This window comes from Callospermophilus lateralis, chromosome 2 (assembly GCF_048772815.1).
Source record: "Callospermophilus lateralis isolate mCalLat2 chromosome 2, mCalLat2.hap1, whole genome shotgun sequence".
In the NCBI taxonomy this organism is placed as follows: domain Eukaryota; kingdom Metazoa; phylum Chordata; class Mammalia; order Rodentia; family Sciuridae; genus Callospermophilus; species Callospermophilus lateralis.
In genome coordinates, this window is record NC_135306.1 from 31,109,619 (window position 1) to 31,135,927 (window position 26,309).

At 36.9% G+C, this 26,309-nt stretch overlaps 1 protein-coding gene across 1 annotated transcript in view; it reads right to left on the reverse strand.

Annotated features, from left to right (window-relative positions):
• Positions 1 to 26,309, reverse strand: part of Tmeff1 (transmembrane protein with EGF like and two follistatin like domains 1) — a 92,338-nt gene that overhangs the window by 3,525 nt on the left and 62,504 nt on the right. The window contains exons 6-9 of the mRNA XM_076845750.2: positions 22,600 to 22,748; positions 20,757 to 20,822; positions 10,063 to 10,186; positions 1,455 to 1,613 (exon numbers count right to left, since the gene is read on the reverse strand). Of these exons, the coding sequence (XP_076701865.1) occupies positions 1,455 to 1,613; positions 10,063 to 10,186; positions 20,757 to 20,822; positions 22,600 to 22,748 (498 nt within the window). The remainder of the gene's footprint in view (positions 1 to 1,454; positions 1,614 to 10,062; positions 10,187 to 20,756; positions 20,823 to 22,599; positions 22,749 to 26,309) is intronic.

A 26,309-nucleotide genomic window follows, 5' to 3' on the forward strand; every position in this document is an offset into this window, starting at 1 on the left:
CGACAGCACTGAATCCAAACCAAGACACTTCTATTTACTAGTTACTGGATGACTACAGGCAAACTAGTTAATCTCTGAGCCTATATTAAATGGCCACAGTTAGCCTGCTTTTATGTGGTTTTTCCCTATCTTTTCTTCCTATTGTCACTATTAGTATGTCTTTGTGTCCCCGCTTTGATCTACTGCCCAATTTTATACTCAGTAGTCTTGCCTAAGGGAAGATCGTCTGTTCTATGGAATGAAGTGCATTGACTTTAGTACCTGATTTTATGAAAAATATCTGTTACTCAGAGAACATTTTTTAATCATTTCTAGATTTATCATTTTAGCTCCAGATGGCTGAGACTACTGAAGGGCTGGCTTCTATTCAGATTTTAGTTAGAAGGGCCATAAATCCGATATGGACTGCCAATATCTGTACTTGATGTGCACCAATCCCCTTTCCAAAAAATGGAGGAAAGTATAAAAATGAGGTTTATCTGTGCCAAGCCTTAAAGGAGACAGAATGAGGTGAGCAAGAAGAAAGACAGGGGCTGGAGTTGTGGCTCAGTGGTAGAGTTTTTGCCTAGCATGTGTGAGGCTCTGGGTTCGATTCTAAGCACTGCATATAAATAAATAAAGTTCACTGACAACTAAAAAAATTAAAAAAGAAAGGAGACTGGGAAGTACAAGGACATTTTCTCTGACATTTCTCAGGTCTAGTTCAGTTTGACATACTCAGTTTGGAAAACACTCATTCATGCCAATTGTGCTCCAAATAAGTCCTTTAATTTATGATAAATGGTTTAATTTATGATGCAGATTTAAAGCCTATTACTTATCACTGTAATCTAGAGTATGAAACAATGTTAAGACAATGATGTAATAAGAAAAGTAGTTATGTTTAACCTCTGATTTCTTCTTTTGTTATTACAGTACTATAGATAAAGCATATTCTCAGGGCATAAAACACATTGTGGCCCATAGGGCTTAAAACATTTATGCATGGCTCTTCTGTATATCTACAGAACATTTTAGAAATTCTACTACTATTATTATTGTCCCTGAATACACTGCTCAAGTACACAGTTCCAAGATCCCTAAATTCCTTTATTTCACAGACTGTTCTCATAGTCTCTCTGCCTATAACCCTGATAATGAGTTCTGACCCATGTATTAAAAAAGCAAGACAGAGAGAGGGCAAACCCACATGGAAATATCAAGGAATGGACCCCTAGGCTTTTCCCTAATATACTGAAGCAAACTTAAAACATCTATCATGAAGGTTTGCTTCAAAGTTTTTCTGTATCTTAACAGCCACCAACCTCCAATTTTAGGGAGTCTGATGTTGTTTGGGTGCTGGAAACTGAGCCCAGGGCCTTGTGCATGCCAAACAGAGCCTACCACTGAGGTTCAGCCCCAGCCTACAGCTCACCCTGCAGATGAGAGCTGACATTTCTTACATCATTACCTACCTTGTTATGCACATGACAATCGCTACTATGATGGCAATCTGCACAGCTCCAATAATGGCTGCAATAAGAACATGAGTGAGCTTCTGCCTACTTGGCACTACATAGAGAATACTAAAGTCTGTCTTTTCACAGTGCTGTCCAGTGTAACCAGATTCACATCTGAAAGGGGAACAAAAGGAATTCCAATGAGAATTGCAAATCCTTATGTTGTCAAGTTTCTAAATTAAAAGACATAATAAAATTTAAACAGGAATAGAAAGTCACTTTCCTATCACCTGAAAAAAAAAAAAGCCATCTGTATATTTTCCTATAGTCTTTTTGACATGCCTATTTTACATAGTGCCTTTTTTATTTATTTTAAATCAGATTAATTTGAAGTTGCTATATTGTATAGTCTTTGTTACCATCATTTCAAAATAAAATTACAATACTCCCTTCAGTGACTACAACGCAGTTAACTGATCTGCTCCTCATTCTAAGACTTATCAGTAGCTTTGGACTTTTTGCAATTATAAAATAAGTATGGTAAGCACCTTGTGAAAGTGACTTTCTATGTAGGTATTCCACAGGCTTAGTTAGATAGCTGGGTTACTCAATAAACAGTCATAAACATTTATAGTTCTGTGAACACAATACCAAATTATACTCCTCAAGACTTTTCAGTATACAAAGCACAAACATTTAAGATGCAGGAAGGAGATGAAAATAAGTTATTAATGACAAACACAGCAAAGCAGTCAAGTAGGCACTAGGCTTGGAAATCATCTGAACTCTAATTAAAACTAAATACAGGAGCTGGGGTTGTGGCTCAGTGGTTTAGTACTTGCCTAGCATGTGTGAACACTGGGTTCGATTCTCAGCACCACATATAAATAAATAAATAAATCTAAAGGTTCGTTGACAACTAAAAAAACTTTAAAAAAAGTAAATACAAAGGCAACATCATTGGCTGATACTTTAAAAGGGGGGAATATTTAAGTTATTGAACAGAAAATTCACATTGGTAAGTTGACAGAAGTGAAGCGTATAAATTAGCCAAGCTTCCGTTTGAACTGATTAATAAAATATGTGATGTGTAAGGACAGTGTGTGTATTTATTGATGTCCCAGACCTTGTTAGAAAAGGATTTGAGGCAGCTTAGCCTAAAGCCCACATTACAATACCAGAAACAAAAGAAAACAAGGAAAGCCAGGGTGATATGAATTTACCAGCCCAGTCCCTGAGGTTCCTGGACACCTGTCAGGAAGATTCACATTGGGCTCTAAGCTTCCAAGCAGACAGACAGACAACAGGAGTGAGACAGACACACAGCTGAGACAGTAGAACTGACTACCCAGAAATAAAGCTGCAAATCTATAGCCAACTGATTTTTGACAAGAATACTAACACAATGCAATGGGGAAAGAAGGATGCTGGGACAATTGGATACTCACATGGAAAAGAACAAAGCCTCCTCCTCCCAACATACACAAAAACTGAGTCAAAATGGACCATAAATCTAAATCTAAGAGTTAAAGCTATAAAATGTCTAGAAGAAAATATAGGGGTAAATCTTTGTGACCTCAGATCGGACAGTAATTTCTCATATGTGACACCAAAAGCAACAGCAACAATAACAAAGATAAATTGGACTAAATTAAAATTAAGATCTTCTGTGCTTAAGGAAACTATCAAGAAAATGTAAATATAACCCACAAAGTCAGAAAAAAATTGCAAATTATATATCTGATAACAGACTTATCCTCAGAACATATAAAGAATAATAAGAAGACCAAAAAAACAAAAACAAACAAAAAACTTAATCGATTAAAAAATGGGCAAAGGGACTGCGGTTGTTGCTCAGGGGTAAAGCACTTGCCTGGTATGTGTGAGGCCCTGGGTTAGATCCTCAGTACCGCATATAAATAAATAAAATACAAGATCCACTGACAACCAAAAAATATTGAAAAAAAAAAAAGAAAGAAATAGGCAAAAGATCTATACAAACATTTCTCCAGAGAAGACATACAAATGACCAATAAGCACAAGATATCCACCATCATTAGTCATTGTGGAAATGCAAATCAAACCCACAATAAGATATCTTTTTGTACTCATAGTATGGGGCCTGAATCTAAAAGTCAGATGATCACAAATGTTAGTAAGGAAGAACACTGTAGGGAATATAAAATGGTGCAGTTATTATGGGAAAAAAAAGTCTGGCTTTCCTTACTTAGGAAGTTAAATGCAGAGTTTACTATTTGGCCTGACAATTCTACTCCTAGGCATCTACCCAAGTGAAATTAAAACATATGTCCACACAAAAACTTGCAAACAATTGCTCACAACAGCATTATTCCTAAGAGCCAAAATGTGTAAACAACCCAAACATTCAACTGGGGAGTGGATTTTTTTAAATGTGGTATTCCCCACAGATTATTCAGCCATAAAAAGGAACAAAGTGCTCAGACATAGTACAATATGGATAAAGCTTAAAACCATCAACTAAGTAAAAGAAATGATACAGAAATGTTCAGAATAAGTAATCCATTAAACAGATCAGGGGCTGTCTAGGACTGGCATAAATAGGAAGAGTTGAGAGCAACAGCTAAAGGAAATGGGATTTCTTTCTGAGGTGATGAAAATGTTCTAAAATCAAGGGAAGGAGGAGGCAGAGAGGTTGGCCACTGAAACAAAAAGTAATTTCCATAAAATAAAAGCAAACAAGTCATTTCAAATAAGCACATTTACAACCGTTATTAAACTCAAGGGAATTTCCTCTCATTTGGTCCTCATTTAAAGACAGCACCTTCTAATATAGAGAACAGTAACCTCAATGACATAGCTACAGTAAATTCAATAACATAATGAAGTCTTGGGATTTTAAAAATAATGCCCTTCATGGTAGGCTAATGGCCAAGAGTCAAAGCTCAGTAAAATCAAAATAGTTCCACAGAGAGCTATAACCATGTCCTAGATATGCAGCTCTCAGATGGATTAGTTCAGTCCAAAGATTAAAATCAGTATCAAAAAGAATCATTAGGCCGGATATCATTCAAGTAATCCTCCCTGGATATTATTTTCCATAACTGACTTTCAGCCACACTCTCTAATATCTAGAGTATTAAGTTCTAAGTAATTATTTCTTCTTCTGTCATTAAGAGCAGATCGGGGGTTCAGTCCTCTACCCTCTACTTCTTGCATTCCACATAACCTCCACAGGTACTCTCATTCAGTGGCCCCACATGCTGACTCACACACCCATCTGACACATTTATTGAGTACCTGTTAGGTGCTGGGCACTATTATAGTGAGTACATGGGATATAGCAGTGAAGGAGAGAAAGACAGCTGTCCTGCTTACTCTGTGGTGGGAGGAAGTGGGTCAATCAACATAATAAGTAAACTAATAGGTTATGTTAAAAAGGTTTTGTGTGTGTGTGTTTGTGTGTGTGTGTGAGAGAGAGAGAGAGAGAGAAACTGAGTGCTGTGTTTGGGCCAGAAAGGGAGGACTGCTATTTTAAATAAGGGGTTAGGCTTTATTCATTAAGAAGGTGAGATGTGAGTAAAGACAGTGAGGGGGAAGTGAGGGACTTTACCAACATTGGGAGGAGAGCAACCAGGCAAAGGAAGAACCAGAGGGAGCTCCCTAAAATGGGAGCATCCATGCATGTTGTGTCCAAGAACAGTAAGTGTGGCTGGAGTGAAGTGGCAGGAGAGAGAGGAACAAGACAGAGAGGTGAAGGAGCCAAACTGTGTAGGGTCTTCTGCACTAAGTGAGGTGGGAGAGGCACTGGAAGGGTCTTAGCAGAGGAATGGCATCAACTGACTTATTTTAAAAGGCTCACTCTGACTGCTGTGTTCAATATGGCCTATAGGATACCTCAAGGAGGCTGCTAAAATAATCCCAGAGGGAGAAAATGTTTGGCCTGGACTGGGAATAGCAGTAGACAATGGTGAGAGGTAATCAAGTTCTGGATATATTCTGAAACAGAAAAGCAAACAGGACGGGGCTGGGGATGAGGCTCAAGCAGTAAGACGCTCGACTGGCATGCATGCGGCCCGGGTTCGATCCTCAGCACCACATACAAACAAAGAGGTTGTGTCCACCGAAAACTAAATATTAAAAATTCTCTCTCTCTCTCTAAAAAAAAAAAAGAAAGAAAAGAAAACAGGATTTCCCAGCTCATTAGATATGGGTACATGAGAAAGAGAAGTCAAAGATGTAACAGAGATGTTCTATCTGAGCAACTAAAGAGATGGAGTTGGCATCAACTGAGATGGAAAAGGTTGCCTGGAATGACTGCCTGCAATGACTGCAGGTAGAACAGGTTTAGAGGAGGGGAAGCAGATCAGGAGATCAGCTTTAGTCCTGCTGAGATTGAGGTGTCAGACATTCATGTGAAAATGTAAAGGAGGCAGATGGATCCAAGTCTCAAATTCTCAGAAGAGAGCTTTGGGATTTATGTAAATCGAAAGCCATCATCATATGTCATCTAAAGCCCTGTGGCAGGATGGATTCACTAAGGGAGAACCAGGACTGAACACTGGAGCACTACAACCTGAGGAAGTCAGGAAGCAAAGGAGGAACCAGCCAAGAAGACTGAAATGTCCAGCAAACTACAGAAACCAAGAAAGAATATAACCCTAGAAGTCAAATAAAGAGTGCATCACATAGGAGGAAGCAATCAATCAGCTGTGCCAAATGCTACTGACCCTTCAAAAGTAATTTAAGATGAAGAATCAGTGACTGATTTTAGCAGTGAGAATGGTCTCCAGGCAGTACTAGGAACAAAAGCTTACTGGGGTGAGTTCAAGAAGAGATGGGAAGTGAGGAACTGAAGACAGATTATAGACAACTCTCAAGTTCTTCTACAAGAGAAAGGAATGTAGCTAATGGAAATGAGATGGTTATTTTCAAGATGGAAGAAACACAACTATTTGTAAATATTTGTAGCAAGATATATGATATGGAAGAAAAGGTAACAAATTGCTGGCAGGTGACAGTAATAGCCTGTGGAAGCTCTCTTCATACTGCTTCAGGTTTCTGAGTGAACTTGGAGACAAGATCATTTGTTGAAAGTAAGGATGAGAAAGGAGGTACAGTTTGAGGAGAGATGTGAGGGTATAAAGCAGCCATCCAGGAGAGCAGAATAAATGGATTGCAGTCACAAAATGACTGCCTGGAAGCATGAAGGGCCCACTTGGAGACTTACAGGCACACCCATCAGTGAGTAAGTTAACCTGGTGGTGTGCCTTTCAACAGCAGCAATTTTCAGTAGCACAGGTATCAGCATGCAGTGGGTGGGAAGCCGGAATGAATGAGAACTAGCTTTGTCAAGTGAATACGATGAACAAAAGAGGGATAAGGCACACACAGGGGATCAACTCAATGAATGATCATGAGGACCATCCAATGGGTGAAGGACATAGAACAGGTGACAGGATCAATAAACTGGAGGCCATCAGGATGGAATACTGCCAGGCAGAAACAAAAGGGTACATGCTAGAGATGAAATCATGCTCAAATATACATCTTCAACCCACATCTATCATGGGTTCTTAAAACAAAATACATTCAGCAGCCTACCAGACATCCACAAGTAGACATCCCACAGGCACCTTAGGCCAAGCATGTTAAACTGAACACATTCTTCTTCCAAACCTCTTCACTCTTCCCAGTCTATGTCCTGCTCAGTTTTTCTCTAGACTGAAACCCAGGAGACTAACCTCTTTATCCTCCTACCCTCCACCAAGCCCCCCATGTTTTCATCCTCATATCTAATCAGTATCTGCAGATTCAACTACTTCATTTTTCTGTCTCCAACCTATCTACTAATCTCAGGCCCAATACAACCCCATGACTTAATTCAGGCTGTTGCTTCTTTCAGTTTTCCTTCCTTCCTTCCATTCCTCCTTCTTTCCTTCTTTCTTTCCTTTTACTAGGGATTAAACTCAGAGTCTTGTGCATAATAGGAAAGCACTCTATCACTGAGCTATATCCCCAGCCTTTTATTTTATTTAATTTTGAGTTTTGAAACAGGGTCTTACTAAGTTACCCAGGCTGTCCTCAAACTCGTGATCCTCCTGCCTCAGTCTCCAGAGTAACTGAGATTATAGGCATGCACCACCACACCAGGCTAACTTTCAGGCTTCTAATCCATTTTCCAAGATAATACTTGAGTGCCTTTCCTATATGATCAAAACAAAGATATGTAAAGTAATAGTTTCTCACTGTCTTTAAAATAAAAGCCATGCCTGTAATCCCAGCTGCTCAGGAGGCTGAGGCAGGAAGACTGCGAGTTCAAAGCCAGCCTCAGCAATTTAGCAAGGCCCTAAGCAACTCAGCAAGACCCTGTCTCTAAATGAAATATAAAAAGGACTGGGAATGTGGTTCAGTGGTTAAGTACCCCTGGGTTTGATCCTTGGTACCAAAATAAACAAATAAATAGAAGCCACATTCCTGGGATGACACAAATATTCCTGTGAAACCTGATCCCTCCTTTAAAAATGTACTCTACCCCCTTTCAGACTGAAGTGTCTTTTGAGGTCCCCAAACACCTCATATATATGATAGCATTTACCAAATTATATTTTAGTTATTTATTATTTGTCAGTGTCTGCCACTGGACTACATGGTCTTGGAAGGTAAGATCCTGAGATCCAGGCTGGGGTTATGGCTCAGTGGTAGAGTGCTTGCCTAGCACATGTAAAGTAGTGGATTCAATCCTCAGCACCATATGAAAATAAATAAAATAAAGGTATTGTGTCCATCTACAACTAAAAAAAATTTTTTAATTAAAAAAAAATCCCGAAAACCTTGTTATATTCAAATTTAACACCCTAGTGCCAGAAAGAATTCAATACCAAGTAATCAATACACTGTAAACACTCAGGCAAAACAAAATTATCAGCTGCTTTTTAGTAATAAGTGTTTAGGAAAGAGATTCTCTAGCATTTAAGAAATTCCTATAGAGAAGAAGCAAAGTTGATAACCATCACATGTCATTCAAAAAATATTTACTGACTATCTACCATAGCCAAACCTATAGCCCCTGAGGTAATGGGCTTACAGTCTCATAATATCAATTTGTTATTTATGAAATACATCCTATATACCAGATACTATGTGTTAAGCACTTTATATATATGATCTTGTTTAATTTTAACAAGAGTATGAGACAATATGCTATTACCATTATGACTTTAGAAATGAGGAAATAAGACAGACAGCTTAAGTATCTCCCAAAGAACATAAAGCCAGTAACTGGCCAACTCAGTATATCTGATTCCAAAGTCTTAAATCAGCATACCATTCAATCCTCTTACAATCAATCATTAAAATACTAGAGAGTGGCCTGGTATCATGTCATTATCAGAATGTAATTTTCTCTCCTCCTTCATGTAGACATCTAGAAAGATGCCTCAAGGACATCAGGATAACAACTTCTTGAAGTATCTATGCCACCATGAGACAAGTATGAGGAATCCACTGTAGAACTGGTTTAAAACCTGGCTTGTTCTGTCTTATATGGCTATACGTTTTTAATGTTTAGAAAAAAGAGGAGGGGAAGGCTAGCTTCTTCAAAGACAAGGAGAACTTTCAATCAGGAAAGAACCAAAGGCTTTAACAAAGAACTATTAAACCATTAACAGTTTATAGTGCTTTGTTTTGTTTTGTTGTTTTTAAGCAAGAGAGGAAAATAACAATCGGGAGCAGAGAGCTAAAGCAGTAAAGGAACACAGGAGATGTGATGTCCAGCAGTTTGCTTTTACTTCTTGGGAAGACTCGCTGCCTTCTGGGATGAAAGAACAAAAGCAAAGTATAATCTCTCTCCACGTTTTGATGTTTTGATTAAGCGAGGAAAAAAAGATCCTGGCGCAGCTCCCAGAGGCAGGGGGAGCAGAATGAGAGCCATCTCCCCATGTCTACAGAAACCTGGCCTGGCTACGCAGGCCACATTGAGACAGAGGGTGAGCTCCTGGCAGCAGCAGCAGGAAATGCCATCAGTCGCCAGGCACAGAGCAGCAAAAGGCACTAAGATCATTAGGCTGAGTATCGGGAAATCTGAGATCTAGCTTTTTCCCAGTTCTATTTCTAACCTGCTCTAACCTGCTGTTAACCTTGAACAAGTTGCGTAACTTCTCTGGAATCAGGGAGTTGGATTTACACCCTTTCCATTTCCATCTCTCAACTCACACCTGATTCTTCATTCCCACTCCCTTATTTTTAGAAATCTATTTTAGCATATATTTTATTTGAGTTACATATTCTCTATTCTTAATATATTCTACAGTCCCTCAACCACTCCATGACAGATTGCCTAAAGACAAAAAAAGAACTGGAATATGACATATTTATTTTTTGTATTAAAAAATATGTAACATTATCTTAAAAATGATAAGCCCATAATCTCAGAACCTAAATAAACCATGTTTTTTTGTTTTTTGCATATTTCTTTCCAGGGTATTTTTTATTATTCTGCTGTGGTTTGTTGTTATTGTTACTGCTCTATTACAGATAAACACTACTTTTTGGTAATATTTAGTTCACATTTCACTGCCTTCTATAAAACAGTGACCACAGATGGAAAAAATTTCCCACGGCTGCTCTGGAGGCACTGACTTACCTACAAGAAGCCTTCCGAGTAGAATAGATGAATTCACATTTCCCATGGATGCAGTAACCATTGAGGTTTTCGGGGCAAGGCATGTGGTTTCCAATATAAACATCTTCTCTTTGATCACTAGCATCTTAAAAGAACACAAACCAGTCACTGAGCAGTGAAAAACAAACTGAAAAATATGGACTTTTCAAAGGTTCTGAAAAAGCAAATAAATTCACCCCTTGTCAGCCACCTGCTAGGCAATTTGGAAAGGAGATTTATCAAATGGGGGTTGGATGAGATCCAAGGTCCCTTCCTATTCCCATTACGCCACAAACACAGCAGGTAGACTGTTTAGATTCAATGTATTTAAAAATACCTGCAGGATGTGACTACTATGTGCTACTATTGTATAAGAACAATGTGCCAAAGAAAACTAAACACCATTAGTTTTCTTTTCGTCTAAAGAAATAATAATGCTAGGTCTAGAAGTTCACTTCTGTGCAAGAAAGATGGCATACATTACTTGCCCTAGGGGAGTGAAGTTATTTATTTACTTGGGGCCTATGAAACAGAGACCATCTAAGAACAATGAAATGGCAGAAAGCAAGTTATGGCATTCTAAATTTTTAAGGTAAAAAGTTTATTTTTGGAATAAAAGATCATACTGCTTTTTTTAAATGAAAATAATTTTGCTGTGTCTTCATAAAATTTTTCTTAGCAGATGTTCATTGTAAAAACAAGCCAAATAACATAGAGAACAAATTAAGATGAATTTAAAATCACTGACAGACCTCTATCAAAAGAGAACCACTCTGCAAACATTTTGAACGTCTGTTCATATTTAGGTAGAATGATATGAACTGAGCTGAGCTGAGCAGAGTTTACGTGAAGAAAATGAAGCAAGGTGAGTAATGCCACTGTCAGAAAGGGGACAGAGTCAGAGGGAGACAAACAAAGCAGGAAAGAGGACATTCTCCCCATCACCACCACCTCTCTTTTCTCTTTCCCCTCCATCTTAAAATAATTTTTTAAATCTCTTTTTTAGCATATACACCAATATAGCTATCCTCAGTTACATGGACCCAGAGTTCCACAATGGCTTGTCCATGTGCAGGAAAAATCACCAGGCCTCCTGCCATCTCTCTTAGGGTTACAGCTTACAAATTTTGTGCCCATTGGCTATGTGACCTTGAGCATACCACCCTAAGATTCTATAATCATAAAATCAAAATAACAGGACCTATACTTCATACAGTTTTTGAGAGGATCATGTAAGATAAATAATGCATGTACCATATGAGTAACATAACCAGTTATATATACTGCATACAATATAATGGCAAAGGGTTCATCTCTCAAACACAAATAAAGGCGTTAAGGAAATCTGAAGAATATTAATGGAAACAAATTTAAAAGAGAGAAATAGAGGCTTCTGTATATATGTATGGATGGGGAAGAGGAAGACCCAGGGAAAGGTGGGAAGAGAGGTTCAAAAAACTGAGAACTCAAAATACAGACGTTCTCGTGCTCAAAATTTATATATAAACAGGAAGGAAAACTTCAGTGAGGATTAAGCTCAATGATACAGTAACTAATGTGGAGATATCATGTCACCACTGCCAAGACCAAAGACATGCAATATTACCTTGATTTATATATTCATATTGTACTAATTTAAGTTAAGCCTAGAAAGAGAACTGAACTAGAAGCCAGGGAATCCAAGATACAAATTCTTAATTCTTTCTTTCTGCCTGTCTATCTATCTATCTACCTATTTATTTATTTGTTTATGATGCCAGGGATTGAACCCAGGGGTACTTAACCACTGAGCCACAACTCCAGCCCATTTTTTTTATTTTGAGACAGCCTCGCTAAGTTGCTAAGTCTAGCTTTGAACTTGTGATTCTCAGCCTCCCCCAAACTGCTGGGATTATAGGCATGCACCATCATACCCAGCTAAATTCTTAATTTTAAAAATGTCCTTGCTTGGTCAAGTCAGGTCTTCTCCTGAAGGGAGGTGAATGAGTTTAGCACTGTCCAACAGACACATGAAACTTGTTCTTACATAACAGTAGCTTATAGTGGTCACATCCTGCAGATGTACTTTTATATCTTCTAGAGTCCAAATTTTAAAAAGTAAAAAGAAACAGGCAAGTTAATTTTAATCATATACTTTAACCCGACATATCCAGTAAAGAATATCATTTATTGATATTATTTATTTATTTATTATTATTATTGTTTATTTATTAATTTATTTTTTATATTATATAAAAAAGTATTTTACATCCTTTTTTAAATAAGACTCAAAATCTGACACTTTACACTCACAACACATCTGAATTCTCAGTAGACACATTTTCAAGGGCTCTGTGGCCATCTGTGGCTCGTAATCACCATAGTAAACAGCACAAAATAGATGACCAATTTGTTGATCTTCTATTAATCACCTTCCACATGCCAAGTACTTTGCTAGGTGCTGGGAATATAAAGAAGACATATCCTGACCTTAAAGGGCTTCACGGTCTCCTCTAGCAGCCATGGCAAAAGAAACCAAGCATTCTTTGCCTGGCTGTGACCCTGAGCATTCACCCCTCTGTGGACACTCATGAAACTGTGGTTCAGCTGTGTGGGTTTTGAAATCATTCTCTGCCATGAGACTGTGAGCTCCCTTAAAGAGTATTGACATTCATGTCATCCCTGTCTATATAACTCCTTACACTTGGAACATAACTTAGAACTTAGACAGCTCTAGAGTCAGTCTGCCTAGGTCTGAATACAACCTGGGTTTGGCTAGCTACAACACCTAGTGGCTACATGACCTAAAGACATTTATTTAGCTGTTCGTGGCCCTCAAGTTTCCTCATTTGAGAAATGGAGATAAAAACAGTGTCCACTTCTCACAGTACTGTTTCAAAAACTAATAAGACAATATATTTAGTGTATTAATGTATATAAGATCTTATAGAACTCAGAATTGTGCATGGAAAACCATAAGCCCTTAATAAATATTACCAAGTATTATTCCATGCTCAATAAATGTTACATGAATGGATTCTAATTTCTACTTGTTGAAAAGCTGTACTATAAAAATATTCTTCTATTTTATGGACTAGGAGGATAGCTCAATGATAGAATGCTTGACTAGCATATATGAGGCCTTGGGTTCATTCCCTAGTAGCACAAAGAGGAAAAAAACTTCAGTTTTGCACTTTAATCTTTCATTGGAGGAAAAATAAATTATAAATTGACAAAATTATTATCCACATAGAGAGTCCACCTTGAATATTTCCTTAAACTGAACTGCTTTTAGCAGTCCTGGTTCCATGTTTCACAACAAATTAAAACTTAATTTTAACAGATCTTTTATTAATAAATACTTGTGATCAAACCAGACTTTCCTCATGCAATTACCATTCATTGACAAGAAATAGTGTAATAGAAATCAACAACAACAACAACAAAAATTTACTTTTCTTACAATGGCTTCAAACTAAAAATGCCATCTTCCATTCCTAGTCAAGCCATGAGGGACTTGAGGAAGCAATCACCGTGCTACATCATGGCACATCTCAGAATTTGTTTCTTTCACAGTGGGACACCATAAAAGTATGTAATCAGGGGACTGCAGAGAGTGAGATCATGTTCAGCTAAGCTACAGAGGACATAAAGAAAAAACATACATGGTCCTTGCCCTCAAGAAACTTATAATCACTGTAGACAATCACCACACACACACATACACACACATACACACACACACACACACACACACAAAGCCGAACCAAACAAAGAAATAGGGCCCCTCATGGCAGTTTACAATTGAACGCCACTAGGTGCTGTGGAAGTTCACATTCAAAGAAATCAATAGGCAAATTACTCAGAAAGGACTTATATAGATAGGGTAGGACTCAAGTTAGGCCCCATATTCTAAATAGCTTTAGATAGAGAAATGGAAGCCAAAGGGAAGATATAATGCACACTGAAGGAACGGATCAACCTACTAAGAAGAGTTAATGAGATGGGAAGTATGTAAATAAAGTCGGAAATGCAAGCTGAAAGCACTGAATTCTGGGTAAGACATGTTTTCTTAATCATAGATAAGGAAAATACTGAAGGTCTTCTAAGAACAACATAAGGTAAGCTCTGTTTTATGTAAAATTTAATTGACAATGGTTGCCTGGGGTTGTTGGTTAGGAGGATTAGACAGTGACTGGCTGGTAATGGATATGAAGTTTCTTTTGGGGGTGATGAAAATGCTCTAAAATTAGATTATGATCAAGTTTGGTGAACTCTGTAGGTATACTAAAAATCATGTGAACTTCATAGTATGTAAATTATATCCCAATAAAGGTGCTAAAATAGTTGGATACCAACATACCAGATAAAGTGGCAAAGGGACTAGGAAGACATGTAGCCAAGTAGAAAGTAAACAGAGCATACTCCAAACTAATGGCAGTGAAAAGCTAAGCTAGTGCTCAGCAGGAGGAATAAATACTAGGACATAGAAAATAAACAAATACAGTCTGAAGGTATCCGGAAAGTGAATGAGCTGAGAAACTTGGACTTGAAAGGCTCCATGGGAGCCATCTGGTCTGATGAAGGAATCCCTTTAAATTAACCCTGAGGGTCTGTTTCTACTTGAACAATTCCAGAGACAACAAACTCATCAAAATACAATAAATTCCAATACCATCAACAGATTTCATAATGTTGAATGTAATTTCTATCTTTATATAGATTTTCTACAGTCTATTCACACTCTTCCCCCTACCCACCAATCTTTTATTCCGATAGCCAAACTTCCCATTTCCATCCCTACTTGACTAAGCTTAGTGTGCAACCCAGTACATTTAGTAAGAACAGAACCGCCGTCTTTATTAAAAGGGAATGATGTAAAAATGGGAATGCTCTTAAAAGGGAATGATGTAAAAATGACTGTAAACATGAGCCTAATGATAGGTGGTCCAGGATATAGAATGTACTAAGCTGGGTTCAGATTTACATCTCATCATCCACTAAGTATTTGTTAAACTATTACATTCTAAGCACTATAATAGCTCCTAGAGTTGAGGCTACAGAAGAGCAGAGAGTAAGTACAGACTCACTAGGGAACTAAAATGTCAAACTAGTGCTCAGAGAAAGATGAGGCTAGGGAACAAACATGAAAGCTCACCAAAGTAACAGTGCCAAGTAGAATAAATATTCTGAAGGAGATTCAGAAAGAAAGCAAATGGACAGAACAGAATTCTGGAATAGCTGTGATTTAAAGAAAAGGGCTTAGGATCAGCAAGTCTAAACTCCAGTCTTTGAGCTGCCATTGTACATGAGCAACAGACACTCATAGTTTCGGTTTCTTCACCTGTAAAGTGAGGATAGCATGTTGTTATGAGGATTAAATAATAACACCAATATATGAAAGCACCTGGCATACAGTAGGATACTTAATTGATACTTGTTAAAAAATGGATGAATGTCCAACTGATGTCACTCCATCAGCCATAACACAAAATAGCAAGATAGGCAAACTCAACAACAGTGAGATAGGTCGACAACAGTAAAACTAGGAGACAAAAAGTATCACCAATAGCCATAATAACATCAATAATGAATTCAATAATCTGGTGTTTGTTATTCAGAGTGACCCTGGGCCATAAATATTACTGCCCCCATTTTGTGGATGGGATCATCAAAGCTCAGAGAAATCAAGCCACACAGCTTTTAAGTGTGGACCAAGTCTGACTCCAAAGGGCAAGAGTGTGGCCATTCTACTATCATCTCATCAAGCTACTGTGGAGATGTGTTAAGAATGTCTGAGCGCCTGCTTTCTAGACCAGATAAATTAGACAACTTCAAAATGGAAAGATAGAAAGCTTTTGGAGATGCAAAGAAGAATATGTGAGGTCCTAGCTTTGATCACCAGCAACCACTCCCTCAAAAAAAAAAAAAAAGCAATAATGCATAGTTTTAGAAACCAACACAGAAATGTGCCCTTCACACAGGAAGAACTCACCACAGAACAATCCTGTCTAAACAATGCCCTGGGGCAAGTGGTGACAGGCTCCACAAATAGCTGCAACTGCTAGTGCCTGAACAATGCTTCCATGTGTGCAATATACAAAGTGCATTTGGTCACCCAGTGGGTCCTTCTGTCCACAGATGTTTTCACAGACAAATCTGTCACCATCAGCAGTGTTTCCAAACACAAAGGTTCGCATGGTCCTAAGTGATGATGTTATGAGAAAACCTAGGACCAGGGGGCTAATCTGCCAAGGCATGCTGTCCTGGCTATCTGTCCCATCAGGGAACAATCCACACAAAGCATGAAGAGTTGCTGTCAGCAGCTGAGACATGCACCTAGAAGGTAAAGCGCTGAGGCAGAAACTACAGCAACACTGCATCAGAAACTCTAAAGCTCAGTATTTCTACAAATCCCTCGAGTGAAAAAACTCAAAACACTGTCTGGCTTCCCATAAACTACTGTGCATACCTACTTTCACCACTAATATCTCTCTCCACACATGCTTCCTTTTCCAATCCCAGTCTCCTAGGACCCCATTAAGGGGTCATCATTCCTACCTACTCTCCAATACCTCCCAGCCTCTCATTTCTAAACTTGGCTATTCTTCACCCCAGCCCTGACTGTTCTTTTTCCCACTCTGCCAGTGAAACACCTTTTCTAAGAAGTGAATAAATTCATCTATCTTCTCAACTATTCCCTTAGAAAATACTCCTTTCATCTTCCTGAAGTTCCAAGACCAAACTGCTTCCTCGATCTCTTTTCCTTCCACACCTCCCCGTAATGTGCTTACCAAGGTCACTTCCAGGCTAGCCTTTCACTCACATGCCCAGCCTCTCAGGAGACCTGAAACCACCCTCATCACGATGCTCCATCACACACAATCAGGCCTCCTTCAATGAGTTCAGCATCTCTGGCTTTGATCACCAGCAATCACCCCCTCAAAAAAAGGTATATCAAAAAGCTGCATTGAAATATATAAGCAACAGTCACCAAGAAATGGGACCCATGATACTAACATCTTGCTAATTATGGTATCCTTGGCCAGCAGTAGCATTCTTGAGCAGGCTCAAGAATGAGGTCAATCATGACACGAGGGTTGGGATGATGTGATCCTCAGAATGAAATGAGAATGTCTTTGTAGGAAAAGGCCATTTAGGTCTTAGGCTGCATGAAAATATCTTTTTTTAAAAAAAAAAAAAAAAAGAGAGAGAAAGAGAAGGAGAGAGAGAGAGAGAGAGAGAGTTTTTTTAATATTTATTTTTTCAGTTTTCGGTGGATAAAACATCTTTATTTTATTTTTATGTGGTGCTGAGGATCGAACCCAGTGCCCCATGCATGCCAGGCAAGCGCGTTACCACTTGAGCCACATCCCCAGCCCATATAAAAATATCTTTGGATTAAAATGTCTATACCACAAAGAAACTTCCCAGGTAGATGGACATGTTATCAACTTTGGTAAGTTGTGATGCACATAGAGTACATCCTTTTGTCAAAACTGGCACTTATTGCTGGGTGCAATGGTGTACACCTGTAATCCCAGCAGCTTGGGAGGCAGAGGCAGGAAGATCATGAGTTCAAAGCCAGCCTCAGCAACTTAGTGAGGTCCTAAAGCAACTCAGTGAGACCCTGTCTCTAAATAAAATATAACCACTGATGTGGCTCAGTGGTTAAGTGCCCCTGGTATCCCCAGTACCAAAAACAAAAACAAAAAATTTTAAAAACTGACACATGTAAGATTTGTGCATTTCTATATTGCAAATTATGCCTCAAAAGAAAAAAAAATCTACAAAATGAGAATAATGAAAATAATGTGGGTGAAGGTAAACAGACAAAACAAGAACAACAATGTTGATAAATACTGAAGGTGAGTTCTGGGTACATGGGGGTTCGTTCATTATTCTGTTTACATTATCTCTGAAATTTTCTATAATAAAGTTTTTTTAATGTCAAGCACCCATTTCCTATATACCTGATATTCAGTCATCACATCCTTAATGACTTCAACATCTGCAACAGAACCAGTAACACTCCTACTTCAATATTTACCACAGGATCCCAACAGCCCAAGATGAATCTAAATCAGCCACTATTTCAGACATTTGAGTGCCCAGTTTAACAACACTCTTTTCTAAGAATTCCACTCTCAAAGCTTTCTCTCACTGAGTACTCCTTCTCAATCTGTCTGCCTTCTTGCTGGTGCAAAGTTCCTGCTTGTCACTTTGGGGACCCATCCTAGGTCCTGTCTATGTACACAGTCTTGGCTATGTATTGCAGATGCAAATATTTACTGAGGGCTCCTATAACTGTTGTGAGAGGCGGGTAAAAAAAAGCAAATGAAGTTTTTAAAAATACAACCAAATAAATCTTTTGACCTCTATCTCCTTACTGTTGGAACACTTATTAAGTCTTTCACTGTTTGGATTTCATCTTTCTAACTATAGAAACTCTCTGGCCCAAGACTTTAACGATTCCATTTGCCTTCAAATTCAAGGCGGAGGATAACACTGTCTATTGCACATCATTACCCATCTTTTCCCCATGGCTTCTGTACCACAGAAAAGGTTGCCTTCCTCTTAATCCTTAATCCTGTCTGCTTCTTCCCAGGCTGGGTCTTCTTTCCTTTCTAAGTAAATACTGTCCAATAAAACTTTCTACAACTCCAGAAATATTCCATACCTGTGCTAAACACTGTGGCAGCCACATGTCACAAGTGGCTACTGAACACCTGAAACAGGACTAGAATTTCATTTTAATTCAAGAGCCACATGTGGACAGTGGCTACTGTACTAGACAGTGTAGTGCTAGAAACTCTCTCATTCATTCTCATGGCTTCCATTATCATATCTCTATATCCAAGGACTGCCTCTCAGATTTATGCTAAACAGTCACCTGGATGAATTCCACAAACACCTGAAACTCCAAAATGCAATTAATCACCTACACCATCAACTTTTTTCTTACCTTACCCCAAACACCTTTCCCTTCCCAGCATCCTTAGTCCTAAAAGAAGAATCCACGAACTCAGTCACCTGAGCTTAAGTCTTGGTGACTTTTAGCTCTTTGTCTTGAGTGTAAGCAGATGCCTATTCTGAGTCCACCCAAAGGTTTTCATTTCAATATATATAATAAGCAAAATGTTCCTGCCAAGTATCATTCATTCAAGTGGTTAACTTTGTAGGTTTGTTTTCAAATATATTAATGATTCCCTACTGCCCATAAATAAATTCTAAATATCCCAGGGTAGCAGATCTCACCCCTAGCTCTTTCTAGTCTGGCCTCTTTCTCTCTCCAAAGTCCTGTAATCCAGCCAAAAAGGATTCCTTACCATTCTCCAACACATTCTACCATAATGTTTATGTCCACAACTCTGTTCCTGCTCTTCCGTCCTCCTTAAATACCCTTTGACTCCTGTTCAAATTCTAATACTCCTTTCAACATTCACTCAAATTCTACCTCCTTCATGATATTTCTCAGACTTTCATTTTCTCCCACCAAAGAGTAATCTTATCTTTTCTGAATTCCCAATTCACTTCTTTACTACATTTTATGACTATAATCAATTTCTACTTCATTACAAATTAGTTAGATGCATTTTTTTTACTATAGCACAAACTCTATAAAGATGTAGAGATTATGTACTAGATATCTTTCTACCCACAGGTAATGTCTAGTAAGATGAATAGTACAAATTAGGTATATAATAAACTTAGTTCTAGATCAATATGCTGGGATCAAACCCAGGATCTAGTGCATGCTAGACAAGCACTCTATCACTTTTGGCTATATCCTCAGCCATTTTTATTTATTTATTTTGAGATAGGGTCTCACTAATTTGCCCAGGCTGGCCTCCAACTTGCAATCCTCCCGTCTCAGCCTTCCATGTAGCTGAAATTAGAGATATGCATCACGGCACCCAGCTAACGTTATAGATCATGTATAAAAAATACTAAATTATCAACATACAGTCATATTATTAAGTGATTTTATTAACAACCATCAAGTGTTTGAGGCACATACAGTTCCCCAGACTGCCTTAAATAAGAGCTACTAAATATTGAAAAATGGCCTTCCTGTTCTGGTCATGTTTTATCAGTATAGAGAATAAAACTGGAATAATCTATTATGACCCCTCTGGGAATACAGAAGATTTTCTATTTCAAATATAGTACTTTGTATCATCGTGGGAAACTGGTATTTCAGGGGCTCATGGATTATAACAGGTTCAGGCTTAAAAATTCAAGTAAAGGAAGTAATAAATTATTCAGTACAATAATACTTACCATTTATTGAGTACTCAGTAAGCAGGCCAGACACTATTCTAAGCATTTGATGTGTATAATCTCATTTAATTTTAAGATAGGTGCTGTTTTACTTTCTTTAAGATAGTTGCTATTTTACTTTTTTTTAAATTAGGTATATGAGGTGGCTTACATACATATCCTAACTGTCCATTAGGATAACCAAACAAATTAGTAGAAGATGCACTGATAATAGGACTATTATATGGAAGTCCTAATCAAGGAGTCCAAAATCCAGGTGGTCTTCAGTTAACTGGATCTAACACCACTGAGTCTCAGTGTTCCTGTGGGTATAAGGCTCTTCTCACTAGAGCAGCAGTAAGAATCAAATAAAATAATGCATGTGAGCATACAGAGCATTGGACTTATGGCTAAGGATAATCATGATTTGGTACCTTTCACATCTGGTCGATATTGTAGTCCATCATCTTTCTTTCCCAGTAGACTAGTATCATCTGTGTCTATAAGAGAATACAGTTTTTCAAATTAACATACGATATTGAAGTCATACCATGGAAAACTCAATTATTCCTAATGCTCCAGGTCCTTGTTAACTTTGTACAATTATCCTGCTTATATTTCTCACCATTCTCACTCTCTCCCTCTCTCTCTCTGACATATAACACTATGTATATTTATTGTATACAAAATGATGCTTTGAAACATATAACATTGTGAAATGGCTTTTACCTTCCTCTTTGTCAACTGTCCCTTTTCTGCCTCAGGCCTCAAGGGAGCACAGGTATATATGCTCTTTACTTCATGAACTGTAATTTCATTTGGACTTTAGCTCAAATATCATCTACTTTTTAAAAAATCCTTCCTGTGCAAACTAAAACAACACATACCATAAGGAGAAAGAATTTACACTCTCTCCAAGGAACAATGATCTAAAGATTTATCTTCTACCAGTTTTCCTGGAAAACTCAGAATAAAATTATTTTGGAATCTCAATTGTGTTATCAAACATTTTCTAAGGGGGAAAAAAAACACTTGATTTATGAGCTGCATATGAACTAGGAGACTGAATAAGAACCATAAATACCTGCTAGCACATAAGAGCTTTGGATCTCAATACATAGCCGGGGAGATAATAAAAAGGCACAGTTAGGCTTGACTGGAAAATTACTGAAGGGGCTAAAATAAAACTTAAAGCCCAATCATTCCAAAGTAGTCTAAAATCTGCATGAATTTCAATTTAAATTCTCAAGTTTGGTCAAATGCTCTGAATGTGCTATTCCAGGGACTACCAATCAGATACCAGGTTCCTCAGAGAAGATACTCTTTCTCTGAGCTATTCTTCTTACCTAAGCTCTCAATACTACCCAATGAATAAAAGAATTCATACTTCAAGATTAAAGTCAAGAAGAATATCTATCTGCAGGAGATCTTTGTCAGGAAATGCCTCTTTCTATCATACCCAAAACCATACATCTGTAAATCCTCTGATGAGCTTCTTGAGTATTTTTTGATACTGCAATCAGTTGGGAAGTATGTCACAAAGATTTATTCAAGATAAGGCAGCAAACTTTGGCATACAATCTTTTTCTTTTAGCTCAGTTAATAGCACACTCCTAAAGTACCCCTTAAGTAAGCCCAAAAAAGGAAGGAGTATGGGTAGGAAGTGGATCTAGTAAGCAGAAAAGATGTACAGTCCTCATCCATAAGAATGTGCTTCTCCCATATATGCTACTGAGGAAGTGCTCCAACACCCCAGCTCATATGAGTACTAGTGAGGAAAAATGATTTGAGAACCTCTGGCTTCAATGACTGTCACTATTTCTCACAGGGGTGGAAAACAAAACAAACCAAACAAACAAAATCATTCTTATACGGTATCTTATAACAAAAGTGAGAATGGCAAACAATTTTAAACCAAAGGGTATCATTTCTTTCTATTCTGTAACTTCACGCCAAAATCTTTAATTGTACATATAACACATAATGGGGCAAAAACTACATAGAGATAATATATTTAAAATCACCTTAGAACTATAAATGTAAATCTTAATCTCCATGCCAGGATCAGCTCGGTAACTAAATAAACCATCAAGCATCGTGATTTATGTCTTAAGAAGACAAAAATAAGTGAAAAAAATATCTAAGTAACAGGAAATTCTGAAAGATGTAAAAAAAGATAAAAAACTTTCAAGGAATTTCTCATTTTACAAATGTGGAACAATACCAAGTAAGATTATAGGCATGTAATACTAAAGACAGGTCTCCATGTGATCTTACCTGTGCAATGGCCAAGGTGCCTTATATCAATTTGTTCTTGCTTTATACAAGATGCTTCTCGAACAAAACAAGGATTGTTATATGAACTCCCATCAGAGGCACACACAGGATTAAAACTGTATCCACTGCAATCTATATTACATACACACCTGTTGGAAAAGACAATAATTACCTGTTTTACAACGATAGTACCTCAAAATCCTACAACAGCAAAAAAGAACATTTCTCAACTTTTTCACTGCTTTCTAAAACATAAGTCAATATATTTTATGTTTTATGTCACTGCAGAAACCTTAAGCAAACTGAATGCAGGGCTATAATTTTATACAGATATTATTATTTCAGTAGTTTCTCTTGAATTTTCATATTTAGATCAAAAATAATCAGGAGACATCAAATGTTAACATTGAAATTTTTGGCAAGATGACAAAGTGAAAAGAAAACTAAATTATGTTATAAATACAAAGTCAAGAATCTAAATCCTAGTCCTACTCATAGCCACAAGATATATATTCAGATTCTTCCTCAAAGTCTTAGTTTACCAATTTGTAAAACACAGATAATAAAAATATATCCCCTTCACCAAACAACTGAGATTTTAAAATAGAAAAGATATGCAATACAAAACCTCAAAGAATACAAACCCTCAAAGTGCTTCCTAACTACACAACTACTTGTGTGGCTGGATGTTCAAACAATAAAGTCTACGTGGGAATTGGGAAAAAGGGCCAGATTCCATTTCTAGCAACATGTTGTACCAAGAACCTTTACTGACCCTCCTGCTGAAAATAATAGAAAATATTGGATAAACCATTTTAAATGCACTCATTAGTTAGTAAGAAAGCCAGGAATATTCAGGGCAAAAGTTAAATGAAGAACAGAAAAAGTCAAATGAGCTCTCTATAGCTGATTTTCACCCTAAAGGATTTGCCAAAGTGTGGTAAACTCAATTACCAACTTTTTTGTTTTGACCCACCTAAAGTGGGGGTGGGGGCGGGTCCGGGACTCAAAAAGCTACAATCCTCAGCATGAGATTGCCTTACTCCAAGTGAGTTGCATGTTCCAATGGGACTTTTGAAAAAATAAGAAGAAAAGAAAAAGCACTGCCCTGGGCCATGGCATTGAAGAGAGGCAAGAAAACATTTCTCTTGGGAATTCAAAACCACAAACCAGACCTCACAAGGGTAATTACAATTTAAAATTCCATTTGGTTGTTCTGAAAAACCTCAAGCTCAGAATTCATTTTAAGAGGTCAAGAACTGGAAGGGGTCCTAGGCAAATAACAAAATAATGCTCTATTCTTCTCTGGAGAAACCCAACTTTCAATGATTCTCCACAGTTACGGAGAAAAATAAATTTTCTGAGAAAAATAAGCATTAATCGCTCACGTCCACACAAATAAAATAAATAACAAAATAAACACCATATAGCAGAACAAACGAATTTTCAAAAGAACCAAACAGAATTCCATGAATAAACAATGTATTACTAAAAACAAAAAATGTCAAGGGCAGATTTAACAGCAGATTAGACAAATTAAAAGAGAATTAGTGAACTGAAAGACAAAGGAAATTGCTCAAACCAAAGTAGTCAAGGAGGTTGGACATATGAACAAAAGGTTAAGAGGCATAGAAAACAGTATAAAGAGCTCATAAAAATCCAGAGTTGTATAGTCATTATGAGAAATAAGAAGCAAAATATTTTTGGCAATTTCTCTTCAAACTATAAAACTTAAAAAAAAAATAGTAATCTAAGTTTCTAAAAAGCCCAACAAATCTAAAACAGAATTAAAAAAAAAATCTAAACACTGAAATATCATAGTGAAATTTTATACCAAAAGAAGAGAATATTTTAAAAGTGACCAGAGAGATAACCTTCAAAAAAAGTAAGAAGGAAAGCTACAACTGAATTTTAAAAGCAATACTGAAGCCAAATTATTTATAGTCAAAAAATAGTGAAATAATACCTGCAATGTGCTAGATAAAATAGAATTTTATATAAAGAGAAATGTCAATCTGTGGTGACACAAAAAAGTGGGAAAAGGCATAAATATGTGGGTAATGTTAACAAAACACTCACAAAGACAATGATAGCACTCTGAGTAATTAGCTCTTTTAAAACAGGAAATTAAATGCATTACAATGATAGTATACAAGAGGGGTTGAAATTAAAATGTTTAAATAAAACAGACATTAATGAACTTAACACTGTGCTAATTTGAACATACATGATAAATTATTGAGATTATCTTGAAAAGCAGAATCTATCATTTTGAAACTAATAGGGAAAATGATTTTTTTTAGGCAAAAAAGGAGAAAAATATAAGACAAAAGCACAAAATGTTAGGAAAAAATCAAAATGCATCATTCATTATTCATGATATATTTAAAGAACTAATTTTTATACTTGAAATTACAAAAATAGGCTAGGTAAAGTTATAGAAGCCAGCTATATGATGCTTATAAGACACATGTTAAGATGTAATAATATAAAAAATTGAAAATAAAAGCATAATTAGAAATACCACAGCTAGTATGGTTATATTAAATATCAGATATAAGAGACTTCAAGGCAAAAAGAATAAGGAGAAATAAAGACAGTTCCTTCATAATAGTAAAACATTATATTCACCAGAAAAATAATTCTAAACATTTTAGAGTTAATTAAACAATGAACATTGACAAAATAACAATGAAATACCTCTCTAACTCATCAAATAGATAAAATATCAGTAAAACTGAAATCTCTGCAGGTTAAATAATTTGATGCTGAGATCTGCTTAAAATACTTCCCCCCCCCCAAAAAAAAAAAAGAAGTGAAGAGGGGAAAAAAAGATGAAAAATTGAACTTTTTGAAGATGAGTGATAGATATATGGGGAAGGGTCTACTTGATCTTATTTTCCTTTTCTATGTCTTTGAAGACTTCTTTAACTTTTCATAAAATAAAAGTGTAAAAGGCAAAAAGTATAAAGATTTAGGAAAGCAAACATAAGAGACTGATTGACTTTGAAATAAAGAATGTCTCATACAGAATATAAACACAAGCTACAAACAAAAAGTAATTATAGCCCATATAACCAAAAAATTATCCATAATACATAAATATAAATCAGTTTTTAAAAGAAGATGTAATCAAAAGGGAAAGGGGGAGGATAAGAAATAATCAGGAATAAAAGAAGCATTTAAGAAGAATGTATATGAAAAGATCTACTCATTAATAATTAAGAAAATGAAAATTAAAAACCACAAAGAAATGTATCCAGACTCACCAAACTGGCAAAAATTGAGAACAAGGACAATAAGTGTTGACAAGGATAAGGAGCAGAGGTGGATTCCTACTCTCTACTGGTACAACCACTTTGGAAAACAGGCATTACCATGAAGTAAGGTAAACCATACTTGCTCAACAACTGCAGGGTCAGACAAGGCCCTTGAAATTCTCTTATACAGTAAGATTATTCATGAGAACAAAAGACTGGAAACAATCTAAAAATCCATCTATAGTAAATGGACTGTAAAAGTATGTGGCCCAAACAACTAAATTCAACAAGAAGTAAAAGTGAATGGGTCACAGCTATGGGCTTCAACATAAACAAATCTCAAAAAACCTAACACTGTGCTAAAAAGGTAAAAAAGAATGCAGTAATATGCTTCTTTTTATCCAAAATTTAAAGTCAATCAAAGCCAAACACTATTTTATTAAGGGATCT